Consider the following 21,553-nt stretch of genomic DNA (forward strand, 5'->3'; position numbering starts at 1 on the left):
ATGTGGCCAGGGTGTTTTTAAAGAACTGCAGCGTGTCTAAATGCTGTCACTTATTAATAGAATACATGAGTCAAAGATGTCATGTGCTGCAGAATTCTGCAAGGTATTATACATGTCTGCTGAGAAAAGTGATATTTACCTTGTCATGGTAATATCAACAAGATGCAGAATTCTCTGGTTGTATGTCTGTGCTACCTCTGAAGCCTTTAAATTTTTTTCTTCCTCTGTTTAGATCCTGGATTTGGTGAAGGGCATGCATTACCAGTTGGCCTGTCAGAAGTACTTTGAATTGACACACGATGTAAGTAGCTACTAACTTTTGTTATACTATAATCACCGTTTTTGTCTCGAGGAAGGCCATGGAAATCGTGCATGAAATCCAGAGGCTATTTGCAGCTTTCACATCCATCAGCTTTGTTAGCTTTCATTTTAATAATTTCTCATATTCTTTTGTAATTTCCTACATTTATATATTGATGTTATTTACTATCCTGAATGTTAAAGATACAGTAAAAAGTTACGATTTCTTCCTAAAAATGGTCAATAATGTAAAATTTTGTCCTTTAACTTTTTCAATATCCTCTTTTTAAACAAACTGTTATTTTTAACCCATAATGCATGTTTGATATTTTGAGATACACCTTAAAAAATAAACAGAATAGATCTAAGAAATGTAACTGAAACTCTAATCTTCCAGCACTTACAGAGTTAATATTGTTTATTTTCGTTTGACATTTTTTCATGTCTTTGGTCACGTGTGATGATTTTTTAAATCAAACTGAACATTCACAGACCTTTCCCACTTGCTTAATCATAAGCTTCTATAAAATATTAAAGCAAGATCCACAAAATTGTAAGATAGAGAATGGCAGTAGCATACCTCCTGCATGATTTCTTGATTCAAAAAATAGTTTTCTCATTGGCTCGAGGTTCCTTGTTGTCAAGAAAAAACAAGAGAGTGCAGTCTTTCTTATAAATTTGTCCTCTCCACAGCTGAAAAAATGGAAACATCGCTTTCAAATATCAGAACACGGTCTTGTTCAAAATCTGGTTGAGGATTAGATGACCTACCCAGAGACGTTTGCCGTTGACTTCTTTTGTTCTTATTGGTTTTCACATTTGATTTAGATGGAACTGCTTGTTTCCTCAAATTCCCAGCAATCATTAGGGTCAATGTATAGCAAAAGTATACTTTGAAGCCATAGTCAGTATTGCCAGTTTGGCAGCTGTGATTTGAGAGGAACACTTTGTCTTATCGTCGAAGATGATGATAAAACGGCTGTAATAATCTGAAAGGAAATTCAAAATTATGTATTATTTGAAATTTAGATAATATATACCCTATGTATGGCTAAGTCAGTAGAAATAATAATTTTCCCAAGATGACTATGAACCCAAGGTCAGTATTCACCAAAGAATAAATCAACATGGTGCTGAATGTGTGTTGTGTTTTAGTAAAGCTGTCTTTCCATTGTCCTATGGTAAATTCCCACAAAGCTTTATTTTCTTTCAGTCCTGGGTGATATGAATGTCTTCGCAGCTTGCGCTAAGAAAATCATCTTTCTGCTTTGCTGCTGTTTCGTACTTTAGCTAGAGATTCATCTTATTTGTTCTGTTTTCATTCATTTCATGTAGAAATGAAACAGTCACCTAACAACAGCTCTGTCCTGAAGGTTATCAAAATCTTCCAAGAAACAATAGGAAGCATTGTGATTGTTCTTTTTCATGCATTCAACTTTCCTGAGAATTTCTGCATAGGTTAGATGTAAATGTAGCCTCCAGGGAATAAGTGCATTCTATGGACAGGTTTCAAGCCACAAGCACACTTCCTTTTAATATGAGTTATGTTTTAACAAGAACTGTAGTTTTTATCGTGTTTTCTTTTTGGGGAAGAAGGAACTAGAATCTCTAGATGAAGAGCTTTCTAAAAGTCCTGCTGTCCCAAAGACTGCGTGCCATCATTTTCAGACCTAGTAATCAAAGTAGTGAAAAAGATTTTGTCAAGTTTTTTTGTTCATCTGGTTACTATAGTAACCCTTATTCGTTTCTACAAAATCACGTTTAATACATGTGGAGTAACTTACTGCTTTCTAAATCCCCCTGTGAAGATCCTCTGACATGTAAAAGCTTGTAAACGGAGATATTGGGAATGCTGTCCACAAAAGTAAATGGAACAATTTTATGTGGTACAATATGGTGCGTTCCGGTCCCCTCCTATTGTTTACTTCTTAAGGTGGCTTGAATGGTTTGAGGCGATAGGTCTTTGATTTTTTTATCCTGGTAATTTTTTCTATAGTCCACTAAGTAATTTTACTGAAGTCTGGTTATTTTCTTGAAGTTTACTTAACAGAAAGCAGCACAGTGGCTGCAAAACTGACAGAGGCAGAACATGGACAGACGCTGTTGGTGTTCCTGCTGTTAGTTCCTGTCATCGTTGTTCCAGCAGCAAAAGCAGAAAACACAGAAAGTCACTTTCTGCAGTTTGAATGTCACATGGTTATGAGGGTGCTCTTTTTTTTGAGAATTTAGCTGCTAAACTCATTAACAGTGTGCTAAGAATAATTTTTCTGTCCTACAACTACATGTTTTAGTAATTTTATTTTCAAGGGGAGGATAAAAAAAAAAAAAGTCTCTCTAATTGATGATAGCTAATCGAGCAATATAACCTTTGCTTTCCTGTATACGAAGAGCAGAGCTTTTCAGTGGAAGAAATTCCTGAAAAATCAAGCAGTATAATGTTGATTATTACTGTTTCGTCAAATAGCTCAAAAATCTTGAGTAAAACTTTTCCAGAAATAATGGACTGGTTCACCTGGAGAATTCTCAGCTTCAATTTTGTAATCTGTCCAAAATTTTATCAAGGAAGTTTTTGATATATTTTATGCAAAGCAGTTCTTGTTACCTATAATTCTTGAGAGTTTGTAGTGCTTATGTAGATTAGACTTTCTGATCTACCACGAATGGCTTTGTAGCAGAGACTTGCTTAAGATGATATTTTTCTGAGTTCGCTGAGTTCACACTACGTCTACCTAAGAACTCTCTGCATTTCTTCTCCATTATCATTTATCAAATCTATATTACATTTTATTTTCATGCTGGCAGCAGCTTTGCTGTTGGCTTCAGTAGTGTAGTGCTTGACACTAAGTCTGTCCTAGTAAGTCCAGCTGAACTAGAATGGGATGTTTACAACTACGTGGGGAGAATGGGGGGATGCTTTGCACCTCAGTATTCTGGGTTTACAGGATACCTAAATGCTGCTTATCTGAAGATTCAGTGTAAACTGGGCTTATTGACTTTAGTGCTACACCTCACCTGAACCTTTTTTTTTTTTTTTTTTTTACTATCTCACAATCACAAAACAAAAGTGACCATCATTTTTTGCGGTCCAGTGTATTGTCTTCATGCAGAAATTAATGTGTTAAAGAAATGTACCTACGTGAAATTTGCTAAGTCTTTCAGAAAGTGTGGAAAAGGGGAGCACTGCGTATGGTGCATGATTGGCTTTAACATATATTTCAAGTTCTGGGATATTAAGGCACACTGCTTTTTGGGGAAGTTATTTTTTAAATGATAACAGTATAATTTGTTCAAGACAAGCTGTTCTACATGTGAGAAGAAAATCCATTTTGACTTGATAGAGTTATGAATGAATGGCCTGTGTAGAAGTATGATAGAAAAGATATGATAGAAGTATGACCAAATGGCTAGATATTTTCAAATTATCATATTTTAATAAGAAACAATATATGTTTGTTATACACGAAACTAGAGTAAGTATTCAAACTACCAAGATACTGAACTATCTTGTCTTTTTAGTCAAATTCAGATTTTAAGTCTTATAGAAAGAACCATAATTGTTTGAAGTTCTAGTATTTGTACGTGAGTTCATAGTAAGCTATTTCACGTTGGTTATTCTTTTTAGATTGGTTGAGTTTTTATTTGTTTTGAAGAGTGGGCAGAAGGCAGCTTAAGTAAAGAGGAAATGAGACACCCTGCAAATGTAAGGAGTGCAAATGTAACCCAAAGTAAATAGTCACAGTAATGAGGAATGTCTTGCACAGTTACAATAGCAGAGAGATTTTATTTTAATTTAGTTGATAGAATTGGATAACAATTCAAAATAGAGGAAAATATTTCCAGAATGAACAATTTTGATCTGGGCAACATACATATAGTCAAGTAAAAGAGATTGATGATATGAGTCAGCTGTGAACTACCAGTAGGTTAAATTAATGTTCTTGTGTCAGCTTGCCTGTAGAAATCATTAGTGCTTCAAAATTTGATTGTAAATAGATCACAGTTGTACTGATCTAAGACTGGCTATTATGAAAAAGAAAACCTAACTGGTTAGAGCCTCTGTTACTAAGTTGTATTCCAGATGAACTACTGTTAATGTCATTTGCATGAGTGTTGCTGTGCCAGTTACTTGCTGTACAGCTGATTATTTATATATTAACATCCATCTCTCAGCATTTTATTCCTGAGTACTGATGTTTTGCAATCTTTGTGTATTTTTAAAGAGCAAATGAAATCTGGCACACTTAGCAAGCTTTCTGGTGCCAAGGAATCACTTCTGCATAGTTTATTAAAAAAAAAAAAAGAGGGGGGAGGAATTAAGTCAAAGACCATTTTTCTTAGTTTGTGACCAAATCACAAGAACGTTGGACTTTTTTTTAATTAAAAAAAAAAAAAAGGATTTGGTTGATTGATATCACAGTAACACCGTGATTGCTCCACGTTTTTTCTGTAATGTCAGCTTTTGTTTTAAAAGTTCTTGGTTAAGAAAACAAAGGTACCATAGCTATAAAACGGTTGCTTCAATTTCTTTCAAAACAACATTTGCCATAGCAGAACTGTAAAACTGTAGAACTGGAATTTGTATGAAGGTCAGCATGTGCAAAATGTGTTGAATCCAAGAACAGTCTTGTGATAGCATCAGCTACTGGGTGGAATAAAGAGTTCTGTCTGAAGTGACAGGTCTTTTCACTTGGATCGATAGACTCTACAAGCTTAAATTTGACTGCCCAGAAAATACATTTTTCTTTGGGCATAGTGGCTTCCAGATGGATTTACAGGTGTGAATGGATAAACTGACAGAGAAATCTAGTTTCTCTGCTTCTGGTAGCTCTAAGTTACCAGAAATTTACTAAGTTAATGATGAAGGTTTTCAACTTGCTGTGATTTTTTTTTTGGTGTAAAACACTAAAACACAGTAAAACTTGCATGAAGTAACATGAGCAGTGTAATGTAAAAAAAATCAAGGAAATTTGTCTGCTTCACCTGCATTTTTGTGGTCAAGATTTATTGTGTAGTTCCAGTCAGAGCAGAATATTTTTGTTTGGAGAAATATTCACCGAAACGTACTGAAAATTTCACAGAACAGATTTATTTATCACTATCACAAAGGATAATGATGATTACAAACAAAACTTTCTCTTTTCCAACTCAAGAAAAAAAAAAGGTGTTGGGCAGAATTCTTTTAATTAAAATAGCATTGTCTAAACTTCATCCACTAGAGCTTTATTTTAGCAGCATTTAGATTTGAAAAGGAGAAATGGTACATGGGATCATACGACAATTTTAACTAACAGTCTATAAGTAGCTTTTAGACAAATGCCATCAGTCACCTCTGGAAACGTGGCTGTGGGTTTTATTTATACAACGAGCTGCTTCTACAGCTCGTTCTAATTTGTTGGGGAAAGTGCCATAGAACAGAATTAGAGCTACAAAATGAGTCTTAAATTGGTCTGAAGAAAACTGAGATTTTAAGGAAAAAAAGATAATTAAGAGCTTTTCCTAAGAAAACCAGCTTTTCACTGTATTGCTTATTTTTTAAGCCTTTTTGGTGTAAGGAAGTAATTTAGTTCCCAGATAATGGAAATTGGGACATGGATGAAAGCTGGCTGGATGAAACTCATCCAGATAAGATTGAAATGAAATTCAGTAGTGGTTTTAGGTTTCTTTTTTTGCTATGTGCCTTTTATTTTGAGTTCCAAATTAGTGTGCTAGGCCTGCCACTTATTTTTAGGGTTTTTCAACCAAGGTCACTTAGTACAGTTGCTAATATCTTTTTTTCATGCCTGAATTAGATTTTGTTGTACGTGCAGCCATTTTCTGGTGGTGCTAAGATAGGCTGCAGTAATACATTTAATCAGGATCCCATTTAGGACGCACACTGATTCTCCGCTTTATGATTTTTCACAAGTGGCTGAAATTTAAGCTGATGGTTTTGCATGTTAAATCAGCCACCAGTATGTATCCTCATGCAGTGTGTGTGTGCGCACGTGCAAAGTTGCTCATTAAGTTGCAACTGACTCCTTTCTGGGAAAACGGGAACCTTTCTGGGAAAACGGGAAGATTGTGGCAGCAGAAGATTCCTAGTCTGTGCCTTTTTGATTCCTGGTTTGTTGTGTCCCACGTTTGGGAATTTTTACAAAATTCCTGAGTCTTTGGTCACTGGAAGCACTGCGTTGGTTTGACACTGGTAACTAGTAACTACCGTGGTGGTAGCTCAGCACCACCACACCACACTCTCACTCCCCATCTGCGACAGAGCAGGGGGAGAAAATAGAATGAAAATCTCATGGATCGAGATAAGGACAGGGAGATCACTCAACAATGACCATCACAGGCAAAACAGACTCAGTGTAGGGAGATTAATGTAATTTATTACCTATAACTAACAAGGTAGAGCAGTGAGAAACTAAAAACACCTTCCCCCCATCAGCCCCCTTCCAACTCCTCCCCCCGAGCGGCTCAGGGGAAGGGGCAATGGGGGCTGCGGTCAGGGACTGACGCTTCATCTCTGCCGCTCCTTCACGGTCACTCTCTGCCCCTGCTCCACGTGGGGTCCCTCCCACGGGATGCCGTCCTTCCCACACTGAGCCTGCGGGGGCTGCCCACAGGCAGCAGCTCTTCAAGAACTGCTCCCACATGGCTCCGTACCACGGGGTCCATCCCCCAGGAGCAAACTGCTCCAGCACAGGTCCCCCACATGTGGGCGGCAGCTCCCCCCAGACCCCCTGCTCCTGCATGGGCTCCTCTCCAACAACTGCTCTAATATATAAGAACAAACTTAATCTGCTTCCTTATAAATATTGTTTTTGTGGCTGCCAGGGGAAAAAAGGGGAAGAGGCGAAGCTACTGGTTTCTGTTGAGAGTTTCCCATTGATGCTCAAGCTCTACATTTATATTGTTCAGTTGTAACAAGTTCTGTTTATATTCTCTACTGCTGTTTGCATTCTAGACTTACTGAAGTCCATTTATTAGGGTAGGAAGATAAAGATTTAGGTATAGGGTTCGGTTGTCCTAAATTTGTGAAGGTATACTATTTTACCTATATTGTTTTTTGGGTTTGTTTTTTTTTTTTTAGTACAGGAAAGACAGTCTAAAATACTGTCTGATTATTTCAAAGCAGTAATTTTATTCCCCATGTGAAGGAAGAAGTTTTGTGATGAAAATAAATCTATGGTATCCTAATATTTCTTGGACTAGTATTGACAAATGTGTGCATTTTTATTCAACAGTATAGAAACTTATTAAGTTGCTAATTAATTTGTTCTTGAATATGAAAAAATGTTTTTTTCTGAAATACAATAACTTTTCCTTTCATTTTGTGCAGCTTGACGACATTGGATTTTCTTTGAATCATCCTAATCAGTATTTTGCAGAGAGTCAAAAGTTATTAACTGGTGGTAGAGAGCTGAAGAAGGAACAAAGTCATTTAGGCAACTCTCAACAAAAAAGCAATAGTCAGGAAAGCATGACTTCAACTTCTACTCCCAGCTCTTCAAATACAACAGCTCATGCAGAACTGGAGGGACTTGAGGCATACTTCACTGAAGATTAAGCAGCTATGTTTTTTTTTTCTTCCTTTCTGTCTTTCTTCTTTAGCTGAATGTGTCCTTATACTAAGGAATATGCACTTCACTACCTAGAAGACGCAGGCATTTAGTACTTTGAATGGGCTGATGAAAAGAAAGTTACTGAGGCTGTAATCGTATCCGATACTTATAATTGCTGGTTTAGGATACTGTTGTATAAAGTGTGTCGAAGGATGGGAAATGAAAATGCATTCCCAATTCTTAAGTGATTTTTGCCTGACTTATATTTTTTGATTTTGTTCAAAATGTTTAATTATTATATCCCATTTTCTGGTCACTTTTATATGATTCTTGTTAATAAATAAATTGTAAAATACAAGGTTGTGGTATTTCCTTTTTAGCTGTCTTTGTGTGGTAGTTAAATAGGAGTTCTTGTGATTCAAATTGCCCTCTGAAGGGCATGAGCCAGTCTCTGTTTTCTACATGAGGAGCTGAGGGAAATCAACTTCCTTGTTTGTGTACCTCGTCACTGGATTTTGAGAGCCTGTTTTGGTACTTGAAATAGAACCAAGTAGAGTTTAGACAATTGTATGAAGAAGGTAATCCAAAAAAGTGACACCACCAGCTGGTTAATCTTGAAGAAGCCAAAGACTTTCTCCCTTTTCTGGAGAGTGACCTAGCTACCAGTAAGGCCCTGTAAGCAAATAAATACAGTGTTGTTGCTAGTGACAGGCAACAGGCTTTCTAGAAACTGTGCAAACCCTCAGTACCAAGATTTCCAGGGCTTGTTTTCTCTAGACCTGTCTTGGCCTACTTGGAGCTTTGTTTTAACTCTAATAGCAACTGCCTAATGGCAGTCTTGCTTTGTACAATTGTCTGTACAGTACTTTGTACTTTGTACAGTACAACTGTACTGCCCATGTTTGTAACAGTTTGGGTATGTTTCTACAGCTAATGGCTAGTAATAAGTAGCTATTGCTTGTAGAATGATTTGATCTATGACCTCAAGTGCTGGATATAAACAACTCACCAGTGGTGAGCCAAGTGCTGATACTTGAAGAAATACAACCTAAAGATTGGTGCAAAGCAGGTTTTAGAGATAAAATAAAATAGAAGTATCCAACATGAGTAAACCACACTATATAGAATGTATTTGGATGTAATGTGGAGTTGCTAGACCAATGAAGAAGTCTGCAGAGCATTTTTGGAAATGTGTAACGTTACCCCCAAGTGAAGGCTGAAGAGGAGAAGGACCAATGCCCACCATCAGCATCCTCCTATTAATGACGAACAACTTGGGACCCTGACCATTTGCTGCGTGCAGGAGGATGCTGCTGACCTTAGGACCCCAAGGGGCAATGGCAAGGGGCATGCACCACTGAAAAAAGGGAGAGATACAAAGAAATACATATGTAACCTGTGTAGTTGTCTTATGCTAGAGGCTTTATTTTCTCTGCAATATTTGACCGATTTAGACTATTAATGGTGTGGCTGGACTAATGATTATTTGATTACTGTTTAAATTTTGTACTAGCTGTCAATCTCTTTGCTTCTCATATGCAATGTGTTCCTTTGAGGGCACATAACTTGCACAGGGCTGGTGCAACACAAGGCATTAAAAAGAAAATACATCTTGTGGTGTTAGAAGACCATTCACAACCAGGATTAACTGTTCCTTGAATTATTCCTTTATTTAGTGTCTGCTTTGTGTAAATTACCAAAAAGCCTTACTCCTTTTAATACATTGTATCCAAAGGAGTTACAGAAACCTATCCTGAGAAAAAGCTCTGCGTGCCGGGTGCTGAAGGGCAGTTGTTGTTCTGGGCCCAAACAGCAGGGAGTTACAGACACCTGTGGATGTTAATCTCCAGTTAATCTCCATGTGGAAGTGTTGGACTCCACTGGTTGCATTAGATGGTTAAGAAACTGGACCGTAAGGTTTTGAAGTGTGCTCGTGAGTGCTATCTGCTTTGAATTACTGAATATTGAAGTTGGAAGTGCCTTAATTAACATCGTGGATCCTTGTAATAGAGCTGAAACTGTTTCAGCCCTCCCAAGTGACTTGTGCTCCTTATGCTCCTGGTGAAAGAGCTGATCAAGCAGGTCGAGGTGTACTGGATGCAGGCATCCTGTCCCAGCCAAGGCCCACAAATTGTAATTTATGATTGAGTAGAAACATTTCTGTTCTGCCCTAACCCTGCTAATGATGACATTTGTCACTTTGTCTGTGATAAAACTCTTAGCGCTTCGTTTGTGAGCTCTACCTGTGCTTTGAAATCTGTTATGGTGGGCGTGGGCTTCTTGCTCACCTATCTGTATTGATTGTAACATTAGCAGAAAAACATTATTTTTAGGAATTCATAGAATTTAAAAATAGCTCTCGTTACAGGGAAGAGAATATAACGTCACAAACCCTCTGTTGAATGAAAAATCTTCATCTGAATTGCAGCAAACAGCAGGATTTGACGAAGCCTTTGTCCTCCACTGGTTTACATCATTATCGCCAGTTTACGTCTCTGGAAGTACTAGTAATTGCTTTGAATTATATTTTCTTCCCTTTTATTTGAACTGTATTTTCTTCCCTTTTATTACCTGTCAGGTGGATTCTAAGAAAAAATACATAATAACAAAACATACAAATGAGTACATACAGTTACAGGTAACTAGCAAAAGTGTGTAATTAATGTTTTTTCTTTATATGAAGGCAGTTGAAGGTGATTTATTTTCATATTTCACACATTTTGACCATCTTGACTTTGAAAGCAGAATATTTTGAATATGATCCTTTGTAAAAACCCAAAATGAGAATCTTCCTTCTTAGCAGCTGGACACTGAAGAGTTATTTGTCTCCTAGAGCTTTAAACTCTTACTGCCTTGTAATTTGAATAAGAATCACTTGTTCCTTGATTACAGAGCTCTTTGAGACTGGAAAGGCAAAATCAGTAAGAATATGCAAATCAGTCATTTGAAAAACTCATCCTGCATTGTTGTAATGCTATTTAAAAATTGCATTTAGACAGAAGATAAGGATTCTGAAAGCCATTGACTGATATGGTTATGCAGTAGTCAAAACAAAATAAAGAAACAACAAACACCACCAACCAAAACACAAAAGAAACAAACCCTACTCTTTTACAAATCGGAAATAATTTATTTCCGAAGTATTACAGATGGATCTATTTACAAGCATCAGCAGTCTCAGCTCTCCTTCTAAGTGGTTCTTTCAACTTCCACTGTATTTTGTAACTAAGAAAATGGGAGACACACGCCTCTGTAGTTGGAAAGTGTTCTGGACAAGACACTTGTGTATTTTGGGTCAGTAAAGGAGGTGCTGCGAGGATATTTGATGGCATTTCTGAGAGGATGCACACAGCTGTGTGTGCTGCTGAGCGATGCATGTCTGCACAGACATGATCTTCATGTAAAAAGTACTCTTTTTTTTTTACATCATCTTAAATGTACAACAATTAAATTTAGAGGAGGATGCTTCAAAAGAAACATAGCTTGTCCCTTAGTGTGCTCATTTGCTAAGATTTGTTTAAATCCCTTAAATGTTGAAGGGTCTGGGGCGTTCGAATCGGACAAAGGTTATGAATGGTGGGTGCAATCTGATCATCCAAGGAACCTGAAGCATCTATGTAGGTAAATTGATTGGAAAACAGGTACAAAAATGGCTGGAATAATGTCGAGTGAATTATAGCTGGGAAATGAACAGGAATAGATACTTAAGCTGTAACTTGACAACAGAGGGGAAGCACTAGAAGTCTTTAGAAGAGGTTTTAGGGTAGATGAAAAGTAGGTCAATAGCTGGAGATAGGAAGGTGCTACTGAGAGCTCTGTCACCTGTAGAGGGAGAGCAGGACTTGGTGTTTGGGCTGCAACCAGCAGAAAGATGTATGAACTCTCAACATCTCTTGAAGCAGAAGTGGATGCCACAATGAAAGTATCGCAGGATGCTGCTCCTAGCTGAAACAAAAGGACTTGGACAAACTGAAGCTGTTCTGTCATATAATTATAGACCTTAATTAAGATGAAAATGGGATAACGAAAAGGACATGAATACAGCAGAGTCAGATATAGCATAACCTTAGTAATTATTTATGTTTCAAGAGAACATCACATTCTATTCGGGATCGGAATTGTACTGTGGGAGGTGTTACACAAAGGGAAGACAAGTCTGTGCCATGCTTAATGGCAGCACTCAAAAAGTGAACCAGTAAAAATCAAGTTAGATCAGTTTAGAAGAAATATCTTTGCTCAACCTTGAACGAGTCAACTTTATGCTTGCGCTACTGGATGAAATGCATTGGTCTGTCTTGTACTCTTCAAAGGGGACGATCCAACTGGTCCTTTTGGCCTTTGAAATCCATGACACTCGGTTTTATTTTTATGTTTAAAAAGAATCAAATTCTGACAGCTGCAGAGCACCCTTGGTTCAGAGACAGCTGCTCTAGTGCACTTGGGTAGAGTACAGAGGAAACCTAAATAGAAAGAAAAAGCTTCATGCAGCCACTCGGTCTTTGGGCCATCGGGGTTTCAGTGCTTTGCCCAACTATAGTTTTCAGAGAACCGTTTGGCTGGGGAAAAATCCCACAAAACCTGCTGAATGGCCTGTGTTCTACTTTGATCTCTGCCATTAGAATGTAAATAGAAATACGAAGAGTTCTTTGTGTCCTGTAGGTAAGGAGTGGTTGTATTTGCTGTTGCTGTAGGGTTTTGAAGGGAAGAGGAGCCTTGTCACTGTGTCTCGGAATGGAGGTTAGAGGATGCTTACGCTGTCACTGTTTTGTCAGGAGGCACTGTTGGGTAGAATAGTTTACCTACAGCTGATTACATTTTTCTTTTTAATTGATTATGATGTCCCAAGTGGTAATTATAAAACCATGTTTTTCAGGATCTGGTATTAACAGAAGTACATTTTTTTGACAGTTGAGGGAACTTTTGATTTCAATTTACTTACCTATAACCTTGCTTCTTAAAATTTCATCATTATGATAACATATCAGGAAGAACAAGTATAAATACCTGAATCAACATACAAATAGGAGAAGGAAATTGTATTAAGTCCGTTTCAAATCAGTTGTAGGATTTGTAATACGAGTTTAATAATAATATAATACAGTAATACAGTTGAATTTGTTGGTATTGCACATATATATTAATTTGTTCAATGTAAGCATCTATGAGGTTGTACGGTACTCCTCTCTCTGCTTGTTTCTACTCATGTTTAGAAGCGATCCTTGAGAAAATATTTCTCACCTTTTTAACATTCAGGTGAAGAAAATTAGACTTCTGTACTGTAAACATTTCAAATGTATTATTCATTGGAAAATACATTTAAATGTCCTTTTAAATTAAATCACTTATTTTTGTGGACTTTCTATGCATTTCCATACTATTGCGTAAACTGAATTTTATGAGAGATATAAGGCACCCTCCCCCTTGAAACCTTAGTATTTTGTGACTGTGGATCAAAAAATGCCATTTCATTCATTTGTTCCCCAAGCACCAGTTAGAAAAAACCCCTCACACAATAAAAATTTGAAGACCTCCAAAATTGTTCACAGACCATATGAAATTAACTCCTTTCTTTGCCTATCTAACATCCTCCCCCAAGTGAAATGATGAGTGCATGTACATTAAAAAAGCATCGAAGTAAAATTAGATCTGTTTTCTGCAGAAGTTTCCACCCAGGCAGCCCATGACAACATGCTTATGCCAGTTCTAGATGCAGGGTTTTGCTTTTGATCTCCAAATTGTTTTTGAGCATATGTAGATAAAATTTTGGAGAAAAAAAACAAACCAAACTTGCTGTCCTCATCAGACATGCAGATAGTACAATGCTCAGCTGCTTTAATTGCTTCCAAACTGAAGGCCAAATCTAACCTGAAGCATGGAGCTGGTGTATCCAAACTGGTTATCAAGGAGACTTGATGGGACATTTACTCTTCTCTAGGGTCCTTCCTGGGCTCCTAGCAAGTGTGAAGCCAGCTTGCTGAGCAGAGAAGAGCCACTCGCTTCCTACAGGTAGCTGATTTTTTTTCTAAAGCACTTCACCTGTGCGACACTTACTTATGAGATTTAAACAGAGCTCCAAGAGGGCAAAATCATCCCTCTCTATATCATATAGATGTATGCCAGCTATAACTGGGTCTGTTAACGTGCTTCTGATAAACAGTTTTCATGACTGAAAAAACAATAGCGGTAGTGGTAATGGACCTTTGATATTTTTGCAGGCAATGTACTTGCCATGTGATTGTCTTATTCCGTGCTAGGTTCAATACTTATTAAATTCCCTGTTGTGCAGAATTTAAAACATGCTAAATCTGCTTCTCAAGGATTGCTGCTCAAATCTTTGCAGTAAACCCAGCAGCCAGTACTTTTGGTTCACATCCAGGTTTTCAAAGGGTAGTAGTCGCTCTCATCTTTGAACATGTAGCAAACTCCAGAGATGCTTTATTCCTTTACTAGAATTTAGTGCTGTTTCAAAAATTTTATTCGCACCCCTTAGCTGTAGTGGTCCAGTATTTCTAGGTAATGTTTTAAGATTTAAAAAAAAAAAAAAAAAAAGCTTAGTAAAAGTGCCTTTAAGCACATATAAATTACTTTAATGAACGCTGCATTTCTTAATGACAGTTTCATAGAATTTCTTAAAGCCATTTGGAGCCTGTTGCCAATGATGAAGGTTGTTCCCAAGAAGCTAATTATTTTCCCCATGTGTTAGTAGTTCTACACCTGTCCAAGTCACTATTTTCCTCATGGATAATGGCTCCAAGATTCTTTTTCTATAACAGAAATTAACCCGAGGGATATTTCTGTAGCTTGCAAGAACAGCATCTTAAAAAAAACAAAACAACAAAACAAACAAACAAAAAAAAAAAAACAGAAAAGAGAAAAGTAGTACTCCTGTATCTAACATTACTCATTCAGTTGTCACCTTCAACCATTGTAACTAGAGACTAATTGCTAAGACCTGAAGTAGTCCATAAACCTGGAAAAAATATCTAAATGCATTCCAAGTTTCAGTAAAGATGATTTTTAACAAAAGTTATTAAACTGATGTCTTTATACTTTGCCAAGCCAGGTTTATATTGCAGTTGGTGTTAACTGATGTCCTAAAACTGTGATTCTGAGCAGCTGACTGAAAAGCCTGTTCTTCATCATCCTTCTCCGCTGAGCCCTGTGCAGCCCGGTCAGGCAGGTGGGCCTGCCTCGACAGCTGCTTAGGAAATGCGGAGATACTACAGGAAGGCACATGCTCAATATATAGCTATGCAAGGAGACTTCTTTGGGACTTAATTTACTTCACACAAATAAAAACATAAGCGGTAGGAATATACTAGAAATATTTTATCGCTTCTTCCTACCAGTAAGTTGGAGGATGTTGTCATATCTTCCAATTCCAGATGTCTACATATTTTAATTAAAAACATCACCGCTGCATGCTATTCCCGAGTATTTTTGAAGAATCTCGTAGCTGTAGTTTTAATTTTCAGCTGTTGCTGACTGACTGTTTCATGAGTGAGATGTTGGCTCTTTGCTCCCCAAATGAGTAAATACATTCAGCAAATCTTTTCCATGTATCGTGGTGTTCACGTCTTCATGGTTCACTGTGGTGAGAGTCTTGCATACAAATATGTGGACGATACTTAACCTAAATCTCCTCTCTGGAAATAGTTTTTAGCTTGTGAGCATACATTGCTGTGCTTCGCTGGGCAGAACCTCCAGCATAAATGAGCTGCTGGCAGGATTGTGTCTGTGGAGGAAAAATGACTAAAGCCATGGGTTACCCTGCACCTGTTTGTTCTGCCAGGTGGAGGGCTAATGTCTAATACATGTGCTGTAGTCTCTTGGACATCTGTGACTGGTAAAGCCTTAACTTCCTGTGGGCAAAGAGAGAGGCGTGTGTAGGGTTTCTGTTGGTAATCGCTTCAGCTCTTGCTTGTGATTTGGAGCACTCGTTAGCATTAACAGGTGCCCGGCCTGGCCTTTGGGTCATGGGATGGCTTTGGAATAGGGAAGGGCTAGAAGCATCAATATACTAATTTTATGCGTGGAAGAACCGGTTGTAGAGCAGTGAGCTAAGAGGCACATTGGCTGGTAGCTGCATGCATCAAAAAGAGCTGTCGCAGCCCTAGGAAAACAGCAGTCCTCCTGGATGACTTAGGGTCGTTGTTTATAACTTGCTAGCATACAGATATCTCAAAATAAATACATTTCATGTACAGGTTTTCATTTCTGTGAACTCACAGAATCACGCTATCAAAAGGATCGTGATGTTCAACCTGGTTGTTTAGTCTTCAAAACCCCAAATGATTACAGGCTGCTGTTACTGCTCACAGCTACTAATGGATATGCAATGTGGCCCTGAGAGCTTTTTTCCTTTGGCAGGCAGCAAGCCTTTCCATTTGTGCATGCTCTCTGAGGGGGGTTTCGGTCAGAAAAGGTCCCCAGATGGGTTTTTGATGTCAGGTTTGCTCTTCAGAATAGGTCTGGCTTAATGGAAACACTCCTACTTCATGCTGTCCCTGTCCGGTTTTGTGCGTTTTGCGTTCAGGGAATCTGGAAGAGGGAAAATACGCCCCAGGAAAGTATGAAGGCCCATCTGCTTCCTTCATCAGTCTGTGGGAAGTCAAAGGCGGCTTAGATGATAACTGCTTACCAGAGCTGCAGTGTTTTGGTCAACAGATACTGCCTGAAAGACTCGTTATTCCCAAAGAGCAGCATTTCCATTTCCAATCTCCAGCGCCATACTGAGGTGCCGAGGGCTGGGAATTGCTTCGCTGTGGCTTCAGAGCACCGACAGGCTGGAGCATGACAAAAATAAAGGATCTTTCTTTGAAGGAAAAAACTGCCTGGATTCATTTAATCTGCTGCTGCTACACCATGCTTTTCTCTATAGAAAAGCGCATGCTGGAAGGAGCGCACAGTGCAAAGAGGTGCAGTGCTTGGCATTTGAAAGTTGGCATTTGAACACAAATCAAAGCAGCTTCCATTGCTCTGCTTAAAAAATAATAAGGAAAAATATACTTAGAAATGATAAGGAAATGGTTGGAAGAATATAGTGTTATTACTACGTATATTAATTTCCAGAGGCGTAATTGTGATGGTGTCTCATTGGTCATGGTCTCATTGCAGAATATAGAAAGACCATTTTTTTTTTCCTCAAAGCTTACAGTTTTAAATTATGCGATGTCGTGATGAGTGAATGTAACAAATACGAGGGGCAGAAGAGAAAAAAAATGGAAAGGACTGTGTCTAGAAGATGTTTTTACATAGATGCATTGTATAAATTGAAGGTTTGAGGTGAATTGTTAAAATGGACACGTTAATTATGTCCATAGTCTCAGCTGGCCACTTGCTTACCCAATAAAAGCTGGCAATTTACCATAGCTATTGTGACAGAAATGGGTACTGAGGAAGGATTTGAAATCAATGAATACAAAGCAGGAAAACGGATGAAATCAAATTAAATGCTAAATAACCCTGAGCTGACGTTTGTGCCTCCCTTACTGGAGGCACCAAACTCCCTTCACTTCTCTTGCTGCCCACAAACTTTGCAGCATCTTTGACAATGCAGAAGCTCTTGTTTGAACAGGGGCCCTCAGGTTCCAGCTCTTCATTTGTTATCACTGCAGTGTCACATCAATAAGGCAAAAGACAGAAAGACACCAATTGCTACCTGTTCCTCAAAACCAGAACCAGTTGGGCATTCCTGAATTTTAGGCAGCTGTGCAGGCTGTACTGCAAACTGTTTGCACCTTTCCAGCTGGTGATAACAACCTTAAGGACAGCCATTTTAAGGTTTCACTGGTGCATAGAAATGAAAATTCATCCACCATCTTGGGTCTGTCGTGCACAGCATTGCTTCATAGACTTGATTTCAACTAGCAATGGCTAGAGAAGAATAATTGTTGTCTCTGTTGCTGCTCTGGTCATCCATTATGTAGAAAGCAGAAGCCTGTGAGCTATAGCAATTCAAAAATCACTGCCTGAAAGCTGTATGAAAACATACACATCTGAAAAAACAATGCAGATTTGGTGAGATCTGCCAGTGGAAAGGAGGAGTTGAAGATGGTCAACTGAGAAGGAGGCTCAGCCAGCAAAGGGCTGATTGCAGATGGACCAAAAGGTAGAAAGAGATGAAAGGCTTCTTTTTTTTATTTTTATTTTTATTTTTATTTTTATTTTTATTTTTATTTTTATTTTTTCCCCCCAAGGATCATACTCTACCTCCTGAACCTACATACATATGTGAAAAGGATGCTTTGGTGTCTGACAAGACCTTCATTCACAATGTTGCCCTTTTTGGAATTAGTCCTTATATTTTGGTTTCTGAAGACACACTTCTGCCAGGTGAGCCTTGTGACAAACAGCAACCCCGCTCCTATGTCCAACATTAATCATGCAGGCAGATGATTTATGGATTGCTCCCTAATAAATGCTTTAGAGTCAGGTTTCTGTTTGCAGAGCTTTCAGCTGTACCTTGTCCAAGGAAAAATCCACAGTAGCTGGCAATTCTAATTTGATGTGGGTAAAAATACATTGGCTTTGTGTGACACTAGGCGAACGTGCATAGAGAGATGACATTTCTAATTTGTCATTTCAGCTATGTCAGCTCTCAGGTTTTCAGTTCCTAATTATTTGTCAAGATTGTTTTAATGTGTTGGGTTTTGGTGTGCTTGGGTTGCATTTATGACCAAGCAAGAGCATCTAGAGCCTGGATTTCTTTGGTTGTTTCAATCCAAAGAAAAATACGTAAATTTTATGCACACCAAATAGTCATGACTCCTGTTTTGAAAGACTTGCTTGAAAGAGGCTCCATGTTTCATGCAAGAAATACTGGAGGTGCATGCAACCTCTCAATCCCAGCTCCAAGCCTCATAGCATAAAATGATAACAACAAGCTTGATGTGTACTTATTGCCTATTCAGAGTATTTTTTATTCTGATGGACAAATCTTAAATTTTCATTGTTACTGCTGCTGCTTTGAACTCCCTGGGCATTTTGAATTGAGATGAGTGCTTTCTATCCGATGAAGCTAAGCTTTGCCATTGTGTGTGAGTCCTGTAGCATCTCATCCCTGGCAGCTGCACCTGGCTGGGTGCTTAGGAAAAGGAAGAGAGGGCAGCAATCCTGCTCCAGGCAGTCCTACCTGCCTCCCAGTGACCATTCCTGGGCTAAACCCTGGGACCCAGATTCATAGGGTTTAGCAGATGCCATAGATAGCCAAAGATTGCTATCTCTGGACCTGTCTTCCATTAATTGCTACAACAGTTTTTGAAGTCGTTCATATTTTTGACCTTCAGACACTTCAGTAATAGTTCCCATGATGTGATTAGGTATTATGTGAGAAAACAAAACAAAACACGTTCTTTTTTGTTATTTTAAGCTTTGTGCCTGATCATATCATTATGTTATATGATGAGAAGCAGCAGCTAATTGTTCTTTTCACCTTCACAATATCGCAGGTCCCAACTGTATCCTTCCTCAGTTATTGCTTTACAAACTGAAGAATCGTCCTGCATTTCTGCATGTGGTTGTTATTCCATGCCTCTGATATTCCTTCTTCCTGTGCCGTTTTTATATGTGGTTCCTCTCTACTCCAGGCGGTGTCTTGGTGCTCCTGAGGCTCATCCAGGAGCCAATGAGTCTCGCTGCATGTCCAGAGGCGGGGGTTCACATCTCGCATTGTACCTGCTGCCAATTAGCTCACCAGTAATTGGGAACCCCATAATTTCAGCTGGGGGCATCCAAAGGTGGCTGGGCATGATGTGCAGAAACTACTCTTGTGTTTTGTTGGCTCCAGAAGCTGAGATGCCTCAAACACATTTGCCTGGTAAGGGTCTGTATTTGCGACTGACATGCCTGAATATTTATCAGGGTATATAGATCAGTGAGTTATTGAGGCAGTGCAGCAGAAACAAGTAATTCTCTAACTAAGAGTTTGCAACAGCACACATTTTTTCTAATTTAATCTCATATTGTTGTAATATTTACCAATAAAGAAAACAAACATGCCTTGTAACTAGAAAACACATGCAGGAGATAGTAAATTAAACAGATGTAATAGGAAGGATTTTTCACAATACCATTTTTCATAACAAATCTGAGGCATTTTAAACTTTGTCATACTTCATGATGAATGCTGAGATTAATATAACTTCATTTGTATGAAGTATAATCGAGGCCACTCCATGGAGCCCAGAGTGCTCTGCTTCAAACATCATCTGCCTCGGCTGAAGCTTCACATGTAGCAAGAAATCTACTGCTAAAAAAAGTGTGGTCTGTTAAAAAAGATGCTTATAAATAAAAAGGTGGTGGGGGGAAAGTGGATTCTGTCTTCACATCTAGCAAAGGATAAATATAGAGCATCCAAGGGTCTGTAAATTGTTACATCTTTTGTTTTCAGAAGATTGGTTGTAGGTGTGACAAACACGATTTATTGTCCCTTTGGCCTGCATACAGATACTTGATTGATTTCAGTGTTGCAAGAGCTAAAGTAAGCCCCATGTTTTATCATCATAGTCCTCTACGAGAGATCTTGAAGATGAGATGAAATGCCCCAAATATAAACTGTTCTTATAATTACTGATCGACCAAGGAATTAGATTGTCTGTACTTTGTACCAGCCTTCTCTTGTTCTGAGCATCACAGATCCTGTAGTCTCTAAAAACAGGTATTTAAGCTTCATAAATGTTTGAATTTGGAAGGCTGCATTTTGTATTCCAGTCTCGTGAGTGTTTACAGCCAGTGAAACTCCAGCTTCAGCAAATTTCATGCACTGGCTTACGTGCTGCAGCAAATGATTTTGAACTGATGCCATAAAACTGGCCTATTTCATATTTTAATTATTATTTTATAATCATAAGTAACTATTTACATTTTTAATATGCAAATTATTATACAGTCAAACAAAGCAACAAAAATATCTTTTGCTTGGCAGATTTGATTGACTAAGGAGTAAGAAAACTTCCCCTGTTAGCTTATCAGTTTAAATGCAACCCGATCGTTTATGACAAATAATCTTTGGCTACTTAGATATCCAAAAGGGACAACGGGATACTTGATTCCTTTTTGGCATAATAGCTGAGCTATTCATTATCTTCCTTCCTTTAGATATGGTCCTCCTAATATGTTAAGGTTAAAGACATATGCATGGAGCAAAGTGAGAAGCTTGTGCTGTCTCCTGTTAATAAAAATAAGTTTTTATTTTACGAAGCTGTGAGTTGAATATGTTCAATGTATTTCACAAGCACTGAAAAATGGTTCAAAACTGTACTCCAGTTACTTTATTAATTTCTTTCTGCCATTCTAGGATTGTTGTAAAGGAGAAATGTATATTTTTTAATAGTATTTTGAGGAACAGGCGCTTGTCAGAGTAATGGAGTCACAGAAGGAAGTTTATGATCCTTTGAGCGGGCTCCCAGTTGTATGACTTTTACCTTGTGTTTCTGATTTGCAGTGAGTGATTGAAATATTGCTTTGTGTTTCTCCACAGGTAGTTTGATAAGCAAACGCTTTTGTTCCTGACAAAAGGCTGGAGCAAAACAAAAATTCAGAGTTTCCTGTAGCTGCTTTTTGAGCATTCAGTTCCAAGGACACAATATCAAAGAGCCTAAAAAGATACCAAACAAGGAACTTAAAAAGACAAAGTATTTTTTTGACCTTACTCCCTTCAGTAACACCTGAAGCCTACACTGGAGGGAAGGCACTTTCCATTATCCATA

General features: G+C 38.2%; 1 protein-coding gene across 3 annotated transcripts in view; it reads left to right on the plus strand.

Annotated features, from left to right (window-relative positions):
* Window positions 1-8,190, plus strand: part of PRIM2 (DNA primase subunit 2) — a 109,217-nt gene extending 101,027 nt beyond the window's left edge. For all 3 annotated transcript variants that reach the window (XM_040554257.1, XM_040554258.1, XM_040554262.1), the window contains 2 exons: window positions 233-301; window positions 7,622-8,190. In XM_040554257.1, coding sequence (XP_040410191.1) covers window positions 233-301; window positions 7,622-7,849 — 297 coding nt within the window. In that variant the 3' untranslated portion in view covers window positions 7,850-8,190. The remainder of the gene's footprint in view (window positions 1-232; window positions 302-7,621) is intronic.
* The last annotated feature ends 13,363 nt before the right edge of the window (window positions 8,191-21,553 follow it).

Source organism: Cygnus olor, chromosome 3 (assembly GCF_009769625.2).
Source record: "Cygnus olor isolate bCygOlo1 chromosome 3, bCygOlo1.pri.v2, whole genome shotgun sequence".
NCBI classification, from domain to species: Eukaryota; Metazoa; Chordata; class Aves; order Anseriformes; family Anatidae; genus Cygnus; species Cygnus olor.